Raw genomic sequence first — 13,926 nt, forward strand, 5'->3', positions numbered from 1 at the left:
GATCCTGGTCAAGTCACAACATCTCTGGGCCTCGGTTTCCTCATTTGTAAAATAGGGATGAAACACCTTTTCTCCCTTGCACTTAGACTGTAAGCCTCAAGCAAAACTAGGACTATATCCAACCTGATTATCTTGTGTCTACCCCAGACTTTAGTAAACACTTAAATATCACAATTATTATTATTCAGTGGACTAGTTACCTGTTAACTTCATGGAGTCAAATTTGCTGGGATGTCTTTTTTAAAAAAAAACCATTGGCTAATGAGTGCATGGCGCATCAGTAGGAATATACAAACCACATGTTGGTATGAATAAGAAAAATATACAACTATATTTAGAACATTTAAATTATTTTTTTAACACAATAAGACTTTTTTCCATTCTAACAAAATATTGTACATTCATTTTAAACAAGATTTTTTATACCCTAATGCTTCCAAGAGATTTTTTCCAAAATACCTGATGCTAACTTGAAAATGATTGACCACTGGAATTTCCAAGCTATGGATGTACAATTTCAATATCCTGATTTTATTTCCTATATTACATTAAACAAAATGCAAACTTCTGAGGCACTCCCTAGCCCTAGAGTCACTTTAATTTTTGAAAGGTACTTTGGTTGCCAGCAAATCTTAAAAAAAGAATTATATGTAACAACAAAAAAAACCCTTAAATAACCAACTGAAGAATGGATTTCGTCAATGGGTGATAATCTGTATCTAAATGTATGCTCATGTGCTGTTGCAGTGTAACAAGGCCCCTGTACTACTCTCTGGTTTACAAAGAAAATGGAAGTAGAACCAATTTCACAATTCAAATCAAGACAGCTGTTCAACTCACAGCAAACCATAGTTTTCTAAAACTGGTTTCCCCTCGGAAAAAGCAAGGGTAAGGTTGATATTTGCCAGGTCTACCTACCTGCACACTGATGAGGCCATTACACAATGGTAGAAAGTCAAGAAATGCCACCAGTCTAATTTAGTCAGCACAGGGTCTGTCAAAAGCAGACTCCATCTCTACCCCTTCTTCTCCTCCCTGCCCTGATATCTAATTATTCTTGTGTAGGAGACACTGGGTGGACAACTCTCCTCCTTTCTCCCACAAAAATTTAAGAGCTGCTACATAATACTGTAGATGCAATAAGAAAAGGCCCACTGGAAAAACAAAGGCACTTAGGAACTGAGGAGGATGGATAGCGGTGTTCTGCCGAGGGGAACCTCAGTGAGTCAATAGTTTGAGCCGTGTGATCCAGCTGACGAAAAGTGAAGGCTCTGCGGAGGATGACTTCGGGGAGGATCTGACAGAGTTCTTTTTGGTCCCTTCCTCCTGAAACGGGATGGTGGCGCTGCTGTGGAGATCAGAATTAATGTAGCACCTGCTTCCTCGAATGTAATCTGTGCCTCGCACAAGCTGCCGCTCAGCCATGGGCCTGGAAAAACGATGCTGGGAGGAAAAGCTTTCTTCAATGATGGGCGGTATCCTCTCATTACTGAAATACCTGCAGAGGACATCATCACCTGTAGGGAGACAGTTGAGATATATTGCCGGGAGAACTTCCTCAAGGTATCATGCATCTCAAGCACATGGGGAGGAAGGAGGACAAAGAATATTCAGCTCATATTTCCCTGGTCCCCTTAACTCCATCTCCAGTGGGAGGGTGACAAGCAGTGGCAGAACAAGACTCTTGATTTTCCAAAATGCTGGGAAGGCCTTGGCGGCTGCTATGGTCATAACCACAGCTGGGTCTGTAGGACTCAGAGCCACAGACAGCCTGAAACTCTGCTCCCTATCCATAATGCTCTGTGCCTCTTGCATTTATCATTATCCTTGCCTTTTATATTGTTTTTGCGATTTTACCCTTCCATAAGTGTCCCCTCTCCCACTGCTTTTCTTAAAATGAGAGCCCTTTGAGGATCAGGGATTGCAACCAATTATCAAGTGTGCATTTCTTTCAAGCTTTAAGTACAGTGTTTTTATACAGAGAAGGCTCCAATACTAGTACTATTATTATGGCTCCACTATTAGAAGCGAGTGCTAGAGCAGCACTTCGAAAGCAAAAAAACCCCATTAATCCTGGAGGCCAAAAATGGAGAGATTCTCAACACTTTTTGATGAGGGTTTGAGCATAATGTCCAAAAAGAAATGTCCTCCCTCCATTTGGTTGTTCTTATAATAATAATTATGGCATTTGTTAAGGTTGAGATATTTGTCCCAACTTGTTTTTGCTCTCCTGCAGCAACAGTCTTGTACCTGCCTCTCCTCCGGTATCTGAAGAATTATCAGATCCCCCAAAAGAACCAAAACAAAAAAACAAAACAAATCTTAAGGGGAAAAAAAAAACTTCTAATGAATCTAAAACGTGCCCATTGATTATCCTTCTGATTTGTTCACCTCGCAGAAGAAAAGTGACAGAGATGGCTCTCCTAGGTTTGCCACATCTCTGGAGGTGTGATGGCATTGGAAACATCATGTCATGACACATGAAAGAGTTTTTTGTTTTTTACCAGTGATATGTGACTCCAGGGACATGAGTAAAAATGTGCTCCTCCTCTGTGTCAGGCTGAGGATTGTAAGGATGCGACTTTCCCAGAATAATACAAGTAGCAGGTCACCAGGCAATGCCGCCTCCAGGCAAGACCCACAAGAAAATCCATACACACCTCTTGGCACCATTTCTAGTCAGTCAGTCAGTCAATCATATTTATTGAGCACTTACTGTGTGCAGAGTACTGTACTAAGTCCTCCGGAGAGGACAATGTAGCAATAATCAGACAAATCCCCTGCCCACAATGAATCTACAGTCTAGAGAGGGACAAGGACATTAATATAAATTACAGGTATGTATATAAGTGCTGTGGGGCTGGGAGGGGGAATGAATAAAGGGAATAAATCAGGGTGATGCAGAAGGGAATGAGAGAATAGGAAAGGAGAACTTAGTCAGGGATGGCCTCTTGGAGAAGATGTGCCTTCAATAAGACTTTGAAAGGATGGGGGGAGTAGCTGGCTTGAAACACCCTCCCTCCTCACAAACGACAGACAGAGGCAGGATGTAGGCGACAGGGTGGCAGCAAGATAGATGAGATCAAAGTACAGTGAGAATGCCAGCAATAGAGGAACAAAGTGTGCAGGCTCGGGTGGAGTAGGAAATCAGGGAGGTAAAATAGGAGGGGCGAAGTGATGGACCACTTTACAACCTATGGTAAGGTGGATGAGTAGTGGTGGATGCGGAGGTGGATGGGCAACCACCAGAGTTTCTTGAGGAGTGGGGACACATGGTATGGATGTTTTTGTAGAAAAATGATCCGGGCAGCAGAGTGAAGTATGGACTGGAGAGGGGAGCGACAAGAGGCAGGAAGGTCAGCAAGGAGGCTGATAGAATAATCAAGGTGGGATAGGATAAGTGATTGGATTAACATGATAGCAGTCTGGATGAAAGGGAAGATTTTAGTGATGTGAAGGTCAAACCAACAGTATTTAATGATAGATTGAATATGTGGGTTCAAAGAGAGTGAGGAGTCAAGGATAATGCAAAGTAATGGGCTTGTTGAAGCAGGAAGGAAGGTGGTGCTGTCTACAGTAATGGGAAAAACTTTCACTTGGATCAGTGTATTCATATGAGTTTGTCCAGATGTCAATTACTCTTCTCCTCCTTAACCCAAATTCCCTTACTCAACTTCAATCTACATTCATTCATTCAATCGTATTTTAGCACTTACTGTGTGCAGAGCACTGTACTAAGTGCTTATACTGTACTAAGCTACAGAGACTGCAAAGGCAAGTGACAAACTAGTGCAATAAGAGCAAGTTTAGTATCTCAAAGCTAAACAAAGAGCAGTCCTGCCACCTGCTGATTGTTTTGGAGGATTCTCCTCATTTCAAAACTTACGATGGCATCACATCCTTGTCTCGGTTTAGCAATTGCGGAAACTCTTCCTCGGAAGAACAAACTACAACTACAATCATGGGCAGGGAATGTGCCTGCCAACTCTTGTATTGTACTTTTCCAAGCGCTTAGTACTACATTCTGCACATAGTAAGCACTCAATAAATATTACTGTATGAATGAAATCTGCAACATTAGAAGTCGGCATACTTTGCATACTAGAAATAAAGGCCACATTCATGAGCTAGTAATCCCATGATCAAACCACACCTGACCCCTACATGGTAGTCCCCAATTCACCACAAAATCCATTGGCAATTTGTTATTAAATAACATCCTGATATTAAAAACAGAGTTTTTCTCCCAATCCTCAGTATCATGAAGAAAAAGTGATACACATATGTAATATGGTTTTATTTTAAATTTAAGCTTCAGATGATTTATCTTCCAAATCCTGAGCATTTGTGGATATTAGCATTTTGACAGATATAAACCTTTGCATTTTCATGGGCTCTTCCTTTTCTTTACAAGACCTCTGTCAACCCACCACCACATCTTCACATTGGGAAGCAGGACAGTCTAATGACTAGAGCATAGGGCTGGAAGTCAGGAGAACCTGGGTTCTACTCCTGACTCCGCCACTTGTCTGCTGTGTAACCCTGAGCAACTTCTCTGGCCTTGGTTACCTCATCTGTAAAATGGGGATTAAGACTGTGAGCCCCATGTGTGACAAGGACTGTGTCCAACCTGTGTCTACCCAAGTGCTTCTAACAGTGCTTGACACATATTAAGCGCTTAACAAATACCATCATTATTATATCTTTCTAAGGCTGATACCCTCCTTTTTCTTCTCTGCTTATTCCTTTCCTGCTCTCCTCTAGTTATCACAGCATTAAAGTAGTCAGTCATCAGTGTTATTTGGTACATTGTAAAAATACAATTTCATATCCCAAACTATTGAGGCAACTAGTCCTAGTAAATGATTCCAGGATTTGCTTGCCAGGTACAATTCTGGACTGGTCAAGCGAATTTCAAAGGATGCTTTTAGGACTGCCCTAATGTACCTGTCCAGGATTATCTCCCACAGAAATCACATACCCATAAAAGTTTCTCTTCACAAGAGAAATATGGAGAGAAACAGAGTAGCTTAGAAGATAGAGCCTGGGCCTGGGAGCCTAAAGGACCTGAATTCTAATCACAGCTCCACCATTTGTCTGCTATGTGACCTGGGGCATGTCACTGAACTTTTCTGTGCCTCAGTTACCTCATCTGTATAATGAGGATGAAAACTATAAGCCCCATGTGGGACCTGGACTGTGTCCAACCTGATTAGCTTCTATCTACCCCAGAGTTTAGTACAGTGGTACCTGGCACATAAGTAAGCACTTGACAAACACTATTAAAATTGCATATAAAGGACAAAGAGAAACCACACACGTTTCAACTTTAAATGAAATTCAGGGGTCTAAGCATTTCCATTTCAATGAAGACCACACTCAAAACTCTATCCCCCTCTTTCTAAACAACAGCGATTTTATTTAGATAAACATTCATGCCAGGTTTCTTACATCACAACACACTGACACTCCAAGTTAAAGTTCCCTTTCATTGGGTTTGAATGGCACTCACCTCTTCGCCCTTGTCCCCGTGGTTTGGCAAAAGGATCCACGATGCCCATCCAGCTTCCGTCCGCAGGCATAGACAACGGTCTAGGCTTTCCTGGAAGGGGGAAGAAGTATTTGCCAGTTTAGACTTCAGAAAACTGTTCCTTTGCATTAAAAATCCAGTTCATGTTAAGGATGCATTTCAAAAATCCAGTTCACATTAAGGATACACTTCCACCTTAATGCTGCAAGTATTTAAATGTCAGCTATAACAGTTTGTAAGATGAGAGACACATTTTAAGGGACAATTACAAAACAGGTCATTAGATGCATAGCATTATAAATGATTGGGAGGGTGTGGGGGGGAGGTAGAGAGACCAAAAAGTTAAAACCAAACACAAAAAGTTAAAGCTCATGCAGCTGGGGTTTGATTCAAGTCAGGGTAATGACTCAAAGGAGTTGCAGTGCGATGAATAACTGGTTTCATACTTTGAATTTCACTGAAGTTTATGTTTTCCTCAGATTACCCTTAAAGTCTGCCAAATTCAGCTAGCAGTTCCAAAAAAGGTTGGAGGGTTGAAGAGGCAAACCCAACTGTTGTCTTAAAACAAACCCAACATAGCTCCCCAAAACAGGCAGCAACTCACCGGAAAACTGGGTTTTTTCCCTCATTTTTGTGGGCAAAATATTTGCTTGGGTTGAATATCCAGGCAGCTGATCAGAATCCGCGATGGTGAATCTTCGTCTTCGACTTTCCTGGTCCAAGAAGGAATTGGGGGATTCTGAGCCCTTCGAGCCAGGCAGAGGATGTTTATATTTAGGGAATCCTCCACAGACAAAACTGCCCTTCTCATCCCTGAAAGAGTAGATGGAACAATTGAATCCTCAAAAAGTACTGCAACATTTTTCATTCTTTAATTTCTACAGTATTTAAGGGCTTACTATATACCCTGTATATACTATATACTGTATACTATATAGTATATATATATAGTATATATATATATAGGAGAAGCAGCGTGGCTCAGTGGAAGGAGCACGGGCTTTGGAGTCAGGGCTCATGTGTTCGAATCCCAGCTCTGCCACTTGTCAGCTGTGTGACTGTGGGCAAGTCACTTAACTTCTTTGTGCCTCAGTTCTCTCATCTGTAAAATGGGGATTAAGACTGGGAGCCCCACGTGGGACAACCTGATTCCCCTGTGTCTACCCCAGCGCTTAGAACAGTGCTCGGCACATAGTAAGCGCTTAACAAATACCAACATTATTATTATTATATATATAGTATATATACTATATACTGTATACTATATACCCTTTTATCTACACTGTGGTAGATAAAAGGAAATCAGGACAGACACAGTTCCTGTCCTACATGGGGCTTACGGTCTAAGTAGGAGGGAAAACAGCTATTGAATCTCCACTTTACAGATGAGGAAACTGAGGCACAGAGAAGTTAAGTAGCTTGCCCAAGTCTAACAACTGGAAAGTGGCAGGACCATTCATTCAATCATACTTATTGAGCACTTACTGTTTGCAGGGCACTGTACTAAGAGGTTGGAAAGTAAAATTCAGCAATAAAGAGAGAGAATCCCTGCCCACATAGGGGATTAGACCCAAGGTCCTGACTCCTAGGCTTCTATTACTTCTATTAGGCTATGCTGCTTCAGAATACTGAACACTACTGAATACCTCACATTACTAGATCACATCTACTCCATCACTTAGCACAGTGCTTGAAATACATTAAGTGCTTTAACCAGTATTATGAATAATTGTTCATATTAAAAACTGTACATTTTTTTACATCTATAAATATTTCCATGAGCTTACTACATATAACTCAATCTCACATTTCACTCCCTAAAGTTAATGTTCTTGTCTGTCCGTCTCCCCCGATTAGACTGTAAGCCCGTCAAACGGCAGGGACTGTCTCTATCTGTTGCCGACTTGTTCATCCCAAGCGCTTAGTACAGTGCTCTGCACATAGTAAGCGCTCAATAAATACTATTGAATGAATATGCAACATTAACCTCCATATTAGTGTTGAATTTCCAGTTTCCATTTTGAATAACCTATAAATATCTTCTAATCAAAAGGCAAAAGGACAGAACCTTAGAAAAATGTTGTCCATTTTGCAATACTCCTGAGGGGCTTTGGAGACAAATCAAAAACCCCAACTAAGTCTGGAAGAAGTCAGCTTAAGAAATGTTCCCTGAATTGCACAACTACCACTCTCCTGCCTCAGCAAAAGAGGCTCTGTTGTGCCAATTCTCCAGTTTCTGCAGTGACTCTCTGGGAGTACACTGAGCACTTCGGGGAGAAAAAAATTCTTTTGAGACTACTAGGAGATTGTTCAGTACTATATGGCAGAATGGCCTAGTGGGTAGAGCAGGGGCCTGGGAATCAGAAAGATCTGGGTTCTAATCCTGCCTCCACCACATGTCTGCTCTGTGATCTTGGGCAAATCACTTCACTTCTCTGGGCCTCAGTTACCTCGCTGTAAATCGGGGATTAAGACTTTGAGCCCCATGTGGGACATGGACTGTGTCCATCTTGATTACCTTGTATCTACCCCAGTGCTTAGAACAGTGCCTGGCACACAGAAAACACTTAACAAATACCATAAACAAGAAAAAAGAAAATTGTGGAGCTGTCCCCTAGAGTTAACACTGCTTCCAAAATGCTTCCTACTATCAACAACTAATTTTCACCAGAGAACTAAGCTTCAATTTTGTAATTCTGGAGCATCAATTTTACTGAGAAGAAGTTGGCCAAAATAAGTGATTTCCACCTTCTCTAGACCTCATGATAAGCACCTTATGGGCAGGGAACACGTCTTCCAACTCTGTTTTACTGTACTCTCCCAAGAACTTGGTATAGTGCTCTGAAGGCCATAAGTGGTCAGTAAACAAAATTGATTTTTTTAATGCTACTTCTTAAATCTTACTATGTGCCAGGCATTGTACTATATGCTGGGGTAGACACAAGCTAACCGGGTAGGACACAGTCCCTGCCACACATAGGGTTCACAGTATTAATCCCAATTTTACAGATGAGGTAACTAAGGCACAGAAGTGAAATAACTTGCCCAAGGTCAAAAAGCAGACAAGTGGTGCAGTTGGGATTACAACTAAGGTCCTTCTGACACCCAGGTCCCTGGCTCTATCTGCCAGACCATGCTGCTTCTCAAATGACTGATCAACCTTTTCCACTTAAAAAGAAAAAAAATTGTAATGAGGAAAAAAAAAATTTAGGTGCAGAATTCATCATACTCAAACAGCTGCCTACCGAGGAGAGTAGGGAACGTCAGGGGGGGGGAGGGATATAGAGGTCCAGAATGGCTGGTTTCTCTTTCTTCAGTGAGGCATCCATGGTGCCTTCGGGGGACTGCGTAATGGTGGGTGGAGAAGAGGTCTGAAACAACAGAATAGCAACAACGTGAACAATCTTAAGAAGAATCTGGTTACCTTAGCAATTATGCCTTTCTCGGTATACTCTCACTGCAGCTGCCATCAATGAGATTTTTTTTTAATGGTACTTGTTAAGTCCTTACTATGTGTCAAGCACTGTTCCAAGTGCTGGGGTAGATATAAGTTAATCAGGTCGAAAGAGTCCCTACCCACATGTGACTCACAGTCTAAACAAGAGGAAGAACAGATATTCAATCTCCAGTCTACACTTCAGGAAACTGAGGCATAGATATGTTAAATGACTTGCCCAAGGTCATACCACATTCATTCAATAGTATTTATTGAGCGCTTACTATGTGCAGAGCACTGTACTAAGCGCTTGGGATGAACAAGTCGGCAACAGATAGAGAGAGTCCCTGCCGTTTGACGGGCTTACAGTCTAATCTACAGTCCAGTACCACAGGAACTGGGGGAGCAAGCAAGGATTAGAACCTGCGTCCTCTGATTTGCAGGCCTGTGCTATTCCATCTTTGAACCACATCTTGAGTCACTTCATTCATTCAATAGTATTTATTGAGTGTTTACTATGTGCAGAGCACTGTACTAAGTGCTTGGAATGTACAAATCAGTAACAGATAGAGACAGTCCCTGCCCTTTGACGGGCTTACAGTCTAATCGGGGGAGACAGAGAGACAAGAACAATAGCAATAAAGAGAATCAGGGGGATGAACATCTCATTAAAACAATCGCAAATAAATAGAATCAAGGTGATGTACATCTCATTAACAAATGAATAGGGTAATGAAAATATATACAGTTGAGCGGACAAGTACAGTGCTGAGGGGAGGGGAAGGGAGAGGGGGAGAAGCAGAGGGAAAGGGGGGAAAAGAGGGCTTAGCTGAGGAGAGGTGGGGGGGGTAGAGGGGAGCAGAGGGAAAAGGGGGAGCTCAGTCTGGGAAGGCCTTTTGGAGGAGGTGAGCTTTAAGTAGGGTTTTGAAGACAATTATTTTGGTGGAGGTGAGGAGGGAGGGCATTCCAGGACCGCGGGAGGACGTGGCCCAGGGTTCGACAGCGGGATAGGCGACAACGGGGGACGGGGAGGAGGTGGGTGGCAGAGGAGCAGAGCGTGCAGGGTGGGCAGTGGAAAGGGAGGAGAGGTAGGAGGGGGCAAGGTGATGGAGAGCCTTGAAGCTTAGAGTGAGAAGTTTTTGTTTCGTGCGGAGGTTGATAGGCAACCACTGGAGGTTTTTAAGAAGGGGAGTGACATGCCCAGAGCGTTTCTGCAGGAAGATGAGCCGGGCAGCGGAGTGAAGAATAGACTGGAGCGGGGAGAGAGAGGAGGAAGGGAGATCAGAGAGAAGGCTGACACAGTAATCCAGCCGGGATATTATGAGAGCCTGTACCAGTAAAATAGCTGTTTGGGTGGAGAGGAAAGGGCGGATCTTGGCGATATTATAAAGGTGAGACCGGCAGGTTTTGGTAACGGATCGAATATGTGGGGTGAACGAGAGAGCTGAGTCAAAGATTACACCCGGGTTGCGGGCCTGAGAGACGGGAAGGATGGTCATACCATCCACGGTGATAGGGAAGTCAGGGAGAGAACAGGGCTTGGGAGGGAAGATGAGGAGCTCAGTTTTGGTCATGTTGAGTTTTAGGTGGCGGGCAGACGTCCAGGTAGAGACGTCTTGGGGGTAGGAGGAGATACGAGCCTGAAGGGAGGGGGAGAGGACAGAGGCAGAAATGTAGATCTGTGTGTCATCTGCATAGAGATGAGAGTTGAAGCCGTTAGAGCGAATGAGTTCACCGAGGGAGGGAGTGTATATGGAGAACCGAAGAGGGCCAAGAACTGACCCTTGAGGAACCCCAACAGTTAGAGGATAGGAGGGGGAGGAGGAGCCTGCGAAGGAGACCAAGAATGACCAGCCAGAGAGATAAGAAGAGAACCGGGAGAGGACGGAGTCTGTGAAGCCAAGGTGGAATAAGGTATGGAGGAGAAGGGGACGGTCAACAGTGTCAAGGGCAGCTGAGAAGTCAAGGAGGATTGTCACTTTCACAAACATTTCCTGATCAAGAAGATCTTTGCTGAATAATAATAATAATGGAATTTTTTAAGCACTTATTATGTGCCAGGCACTGGCCTGAAGGCTGGGTTAGATACCAGCAAATCAGGTTAGAAACAATCCCTGTTCCATGTGGGGCTCACAGTTTTCCCCATTTTACAGATAAGGCAACTGAAGCAGAGAGAAGTGAAGTAACTTGGACAAGTTCACACAGAAGACACATGGTAGAGCCGGAATGGGAACACTTGACTTTCTGACTCCCAGGCTTGTGTTCTACCAACTATGCCATGCTGCTTGGGGGACATATATCTGCTCTGTGACCTTGGGCAAATCATTTCACTTCTCTGTGCCTCAGTTACTTCATCTGTAAAATGGGGGATTGAGACTTGAGCCCCACCTGGGACAAGGACTGCATTCAACCCAACTTGCTTATATCCACCCCAGTGCTTAGTACAGCGTCTGGTATAGTAGGCGCTTAATAAATAGCACAATTATTATTCTCTAAGGAGGTGCCCAAGAACACAATTCCAGCTAGACTGCAAGCTCCCTGCAGATAAGGAACACAAATATCAATTCTACTGTAGTTTCCCAAGTTTATGATACAGTGTTGTATACACATAGTAAGAATATTTACTTATTTGGGCTCATTAACAGAATATACTGAGGAATGAAGGAAGGAGACATTTGAAAAAGCCTGCATGAACACCTCTTACCCCTTTACCGAGCCAACACAGACTTTTTTGCAATGGTTGGGGGACGGGGGATAAGGAATATATAAGGGCATACTGTAGCTTTGATAGATGATTATATAATTAATACTGCTTGTTATGGAAGTGGCATTATACTACTATTCAGATGATACGGGGGTCCTGAGATCAGGTGATTTCATTCAAGTATTAGAAATGCCACACAGGTAAGAAATCTAAACATTATACCACACAGCTGCCTCTCACACCACATATACATTTCGTGTTCAAACTTAGCATCTAGAATCTATTCACAAATATTTAAGGAAATCAGTGATGCTTAACATTGAAACATCTGGAATTTCAAACTGTTTTAATTTGGAGGGACTAATAAAATCTCATACATTTTCTTCCAAGGATTTGCATGTAATAAAAAAGAATCACCATTTTAATATCACGGCTCTCTGAGATTAGGAGCCTGATTGTTCTGTCCAGATGAAATTCACTCGTGTGTGTGTGTGTGTATAAACATACACATGTGTGTGCGTGTGCGCATGCACCCTGAATAACCTGAAAGGGCTTATGCTTTGTTAATTTTTTTAGCATTGATAGAGGAGAGATTTATCCCACTAAAAAGGGCCAGCCACCCAGAATTCTAAAACTTTCTGGCACATCTGTAAAGAGGAAAAAAAATAGAAACAAGACTTCTTAGATCCTATGTAACCAATCCCAACTGCCTGAGCACAAAGACAAAAGTTCACATCTTAACCTACATCATTCCTACTCAGTACAAGTTCTGGTTGTGAAAGATACCTGCACAAGAGGAGGCTTCCATCTTAGATTTTTCAGCGGAGCAGGTGTAAAGTTGAATGAACCCGTGGGACGTTTCTTAAGCAGTAGTACAACTCCTGTAGGATTCTCTCGCAACTTTTTCACAAGGTTTTTTAACTGCCACCCAACCTTCAAAGAGAAAGGAACTCCAGTGAGGGAAACAAATTTATGCTTTCAGGAAGAGCATCAGTCAGAAGTAAAATCATCATTGAAAACACTCTCTAAAAAGAAAATCAACTCGAAAGACCTAAGAAAAATATTTTATTAATATTAATAATAATAATAATAATTGTGGTATTTGTTAAGTGCTTACTATAGGCCAAGCACCGTATTAAGCAGTGGTGAAGATTCAAGATAATCAGGTAGGACATAGTCCCTGCCCTACATGGGGGTGACAATCTTAATCCCCATTTTCCAGATGAGGGAACTGAAGTTCAGAGAACTGACTTGCCCAAATCATCCAGCAGACAAGTGGCAGAGCCATTATATGCAAGTGTACTTCTCTTACCCAAATGATAATACCCTCCTGAAAAATCCTCAAGTAGCAATCGTGTGCATATTTACTGCTCCAAGAAATATTTTCAAAGGCCATCTGTCACCTAGTCATCCAAGAATGCTAAAATATTTTTAACTTCCATCTTAAAATTATGGCAAACTCTGCTGCTTTTTGAGGTCAGAGTTTGCATGTTCAAGGCAAACATATTAAAAACTACTTCCAGTGAATCTGTAGCAAGGCAAGTTTTTATAAACACTGAGAGCTACTCATTGAAGATAATATTCAGGCTTCATATTATTTGACTGTAGCCCCACCACAGTGAAGTTGATCATACAGGAAAAATTATATCTAAAACAAAACAAAATGTCACACTCATATGTTTTAACAATAAAAAAGTTCCGTGTGAAAATACACATTTAAACAAAAAATGACAAATTAAAATTATAGAGGTAGCATCCAGGATGATTGCTAGAGCTTACCACAGTCTGCTGATTAACTTGAATCACTTCATCGCCTGCATGAATCTTCTGAGACTTATCAGCAGGAGACTAAAGGCAAATAAAAACAGTTGTTACTGCTCTCACCTACTCCCATGAAATTACGATGAAGGCTGCTTTCTTACAGCCTGCAATTTTGCAAAGCCTGACCAAAAATGGATCCCAGAAGGTTTTGTAGTTTGTCATCTTAGACCAAATACCTTAAATACATCTCGGTAGTAAAACAAACACAATTATGTCTCATACAACCTTAATATAAAATGATGCTGGGCCTCACCAAGGAGTTACTTGCAAGGGTGGTTGACCACACCACTTGTAACTAATACAGTTAAGTATACACTATATAATCTATTTGAATATTACTCCCCCATTAGAACTTATTAAAAAAAGTTATCACTAGAGTAACAATAAAAAATACAGTAATAAATAGTGCTGGAAACATTGGTTTTGCTCTGCCAA

At 42.0% G+C, this 13,926-nt stretch overlaps 1 protein-coding gene across 1 annotated transcript in view; it reads right to left on the minus strand.

The window, feature by feature from the left end:
* Positions 1–302: 302 nt before the first annotated feature.
* The window catches only part of CNKSR3 (CNKSR family member 3), a 100,667-nt gene continuing 87,043 nt past the window's right edge, over positions 303–13,926 (minus strand). The window contains 7 exon segments of the mRNA XM_029053607.2: positions 303–1,517; positions 5,513–5,602; positions 6,135–6,343; positions 8,776–8,804; positions 8,806–8,901; positions 12,457–12,603; positions 13,450–13,518. Coding sequence (XP_028909440.1) covers positions 1,219–1,517; positions 5,513–5,602; positions 6,135–6,343; positions 8,776–8,804; positions 8,806–8,901; positions 12,457–12,603; positions 13,450–13,518 — 939 coding nt within the window. The 3' untranslated portion in view covers positions 303–1,218.

The sequence above is a fragment of the Ornithorhynchus anatinus genome, chromosome 2, assembly GCF_004115215.2.
Source record: "Ornithorhynchus anatinus isolate Pmale09 chromosome 2, mOrnAna1.pri.v4, whole genome shotgun sequence".
Taxonomy (NCBI): domain Eukaryota; kingdom Metazoa; phylum Chordata; class Mammalia; order Monotremata; family Ornithorhynchidae; genus Ornithorhynchus; species Ornithorhynchus anatinus.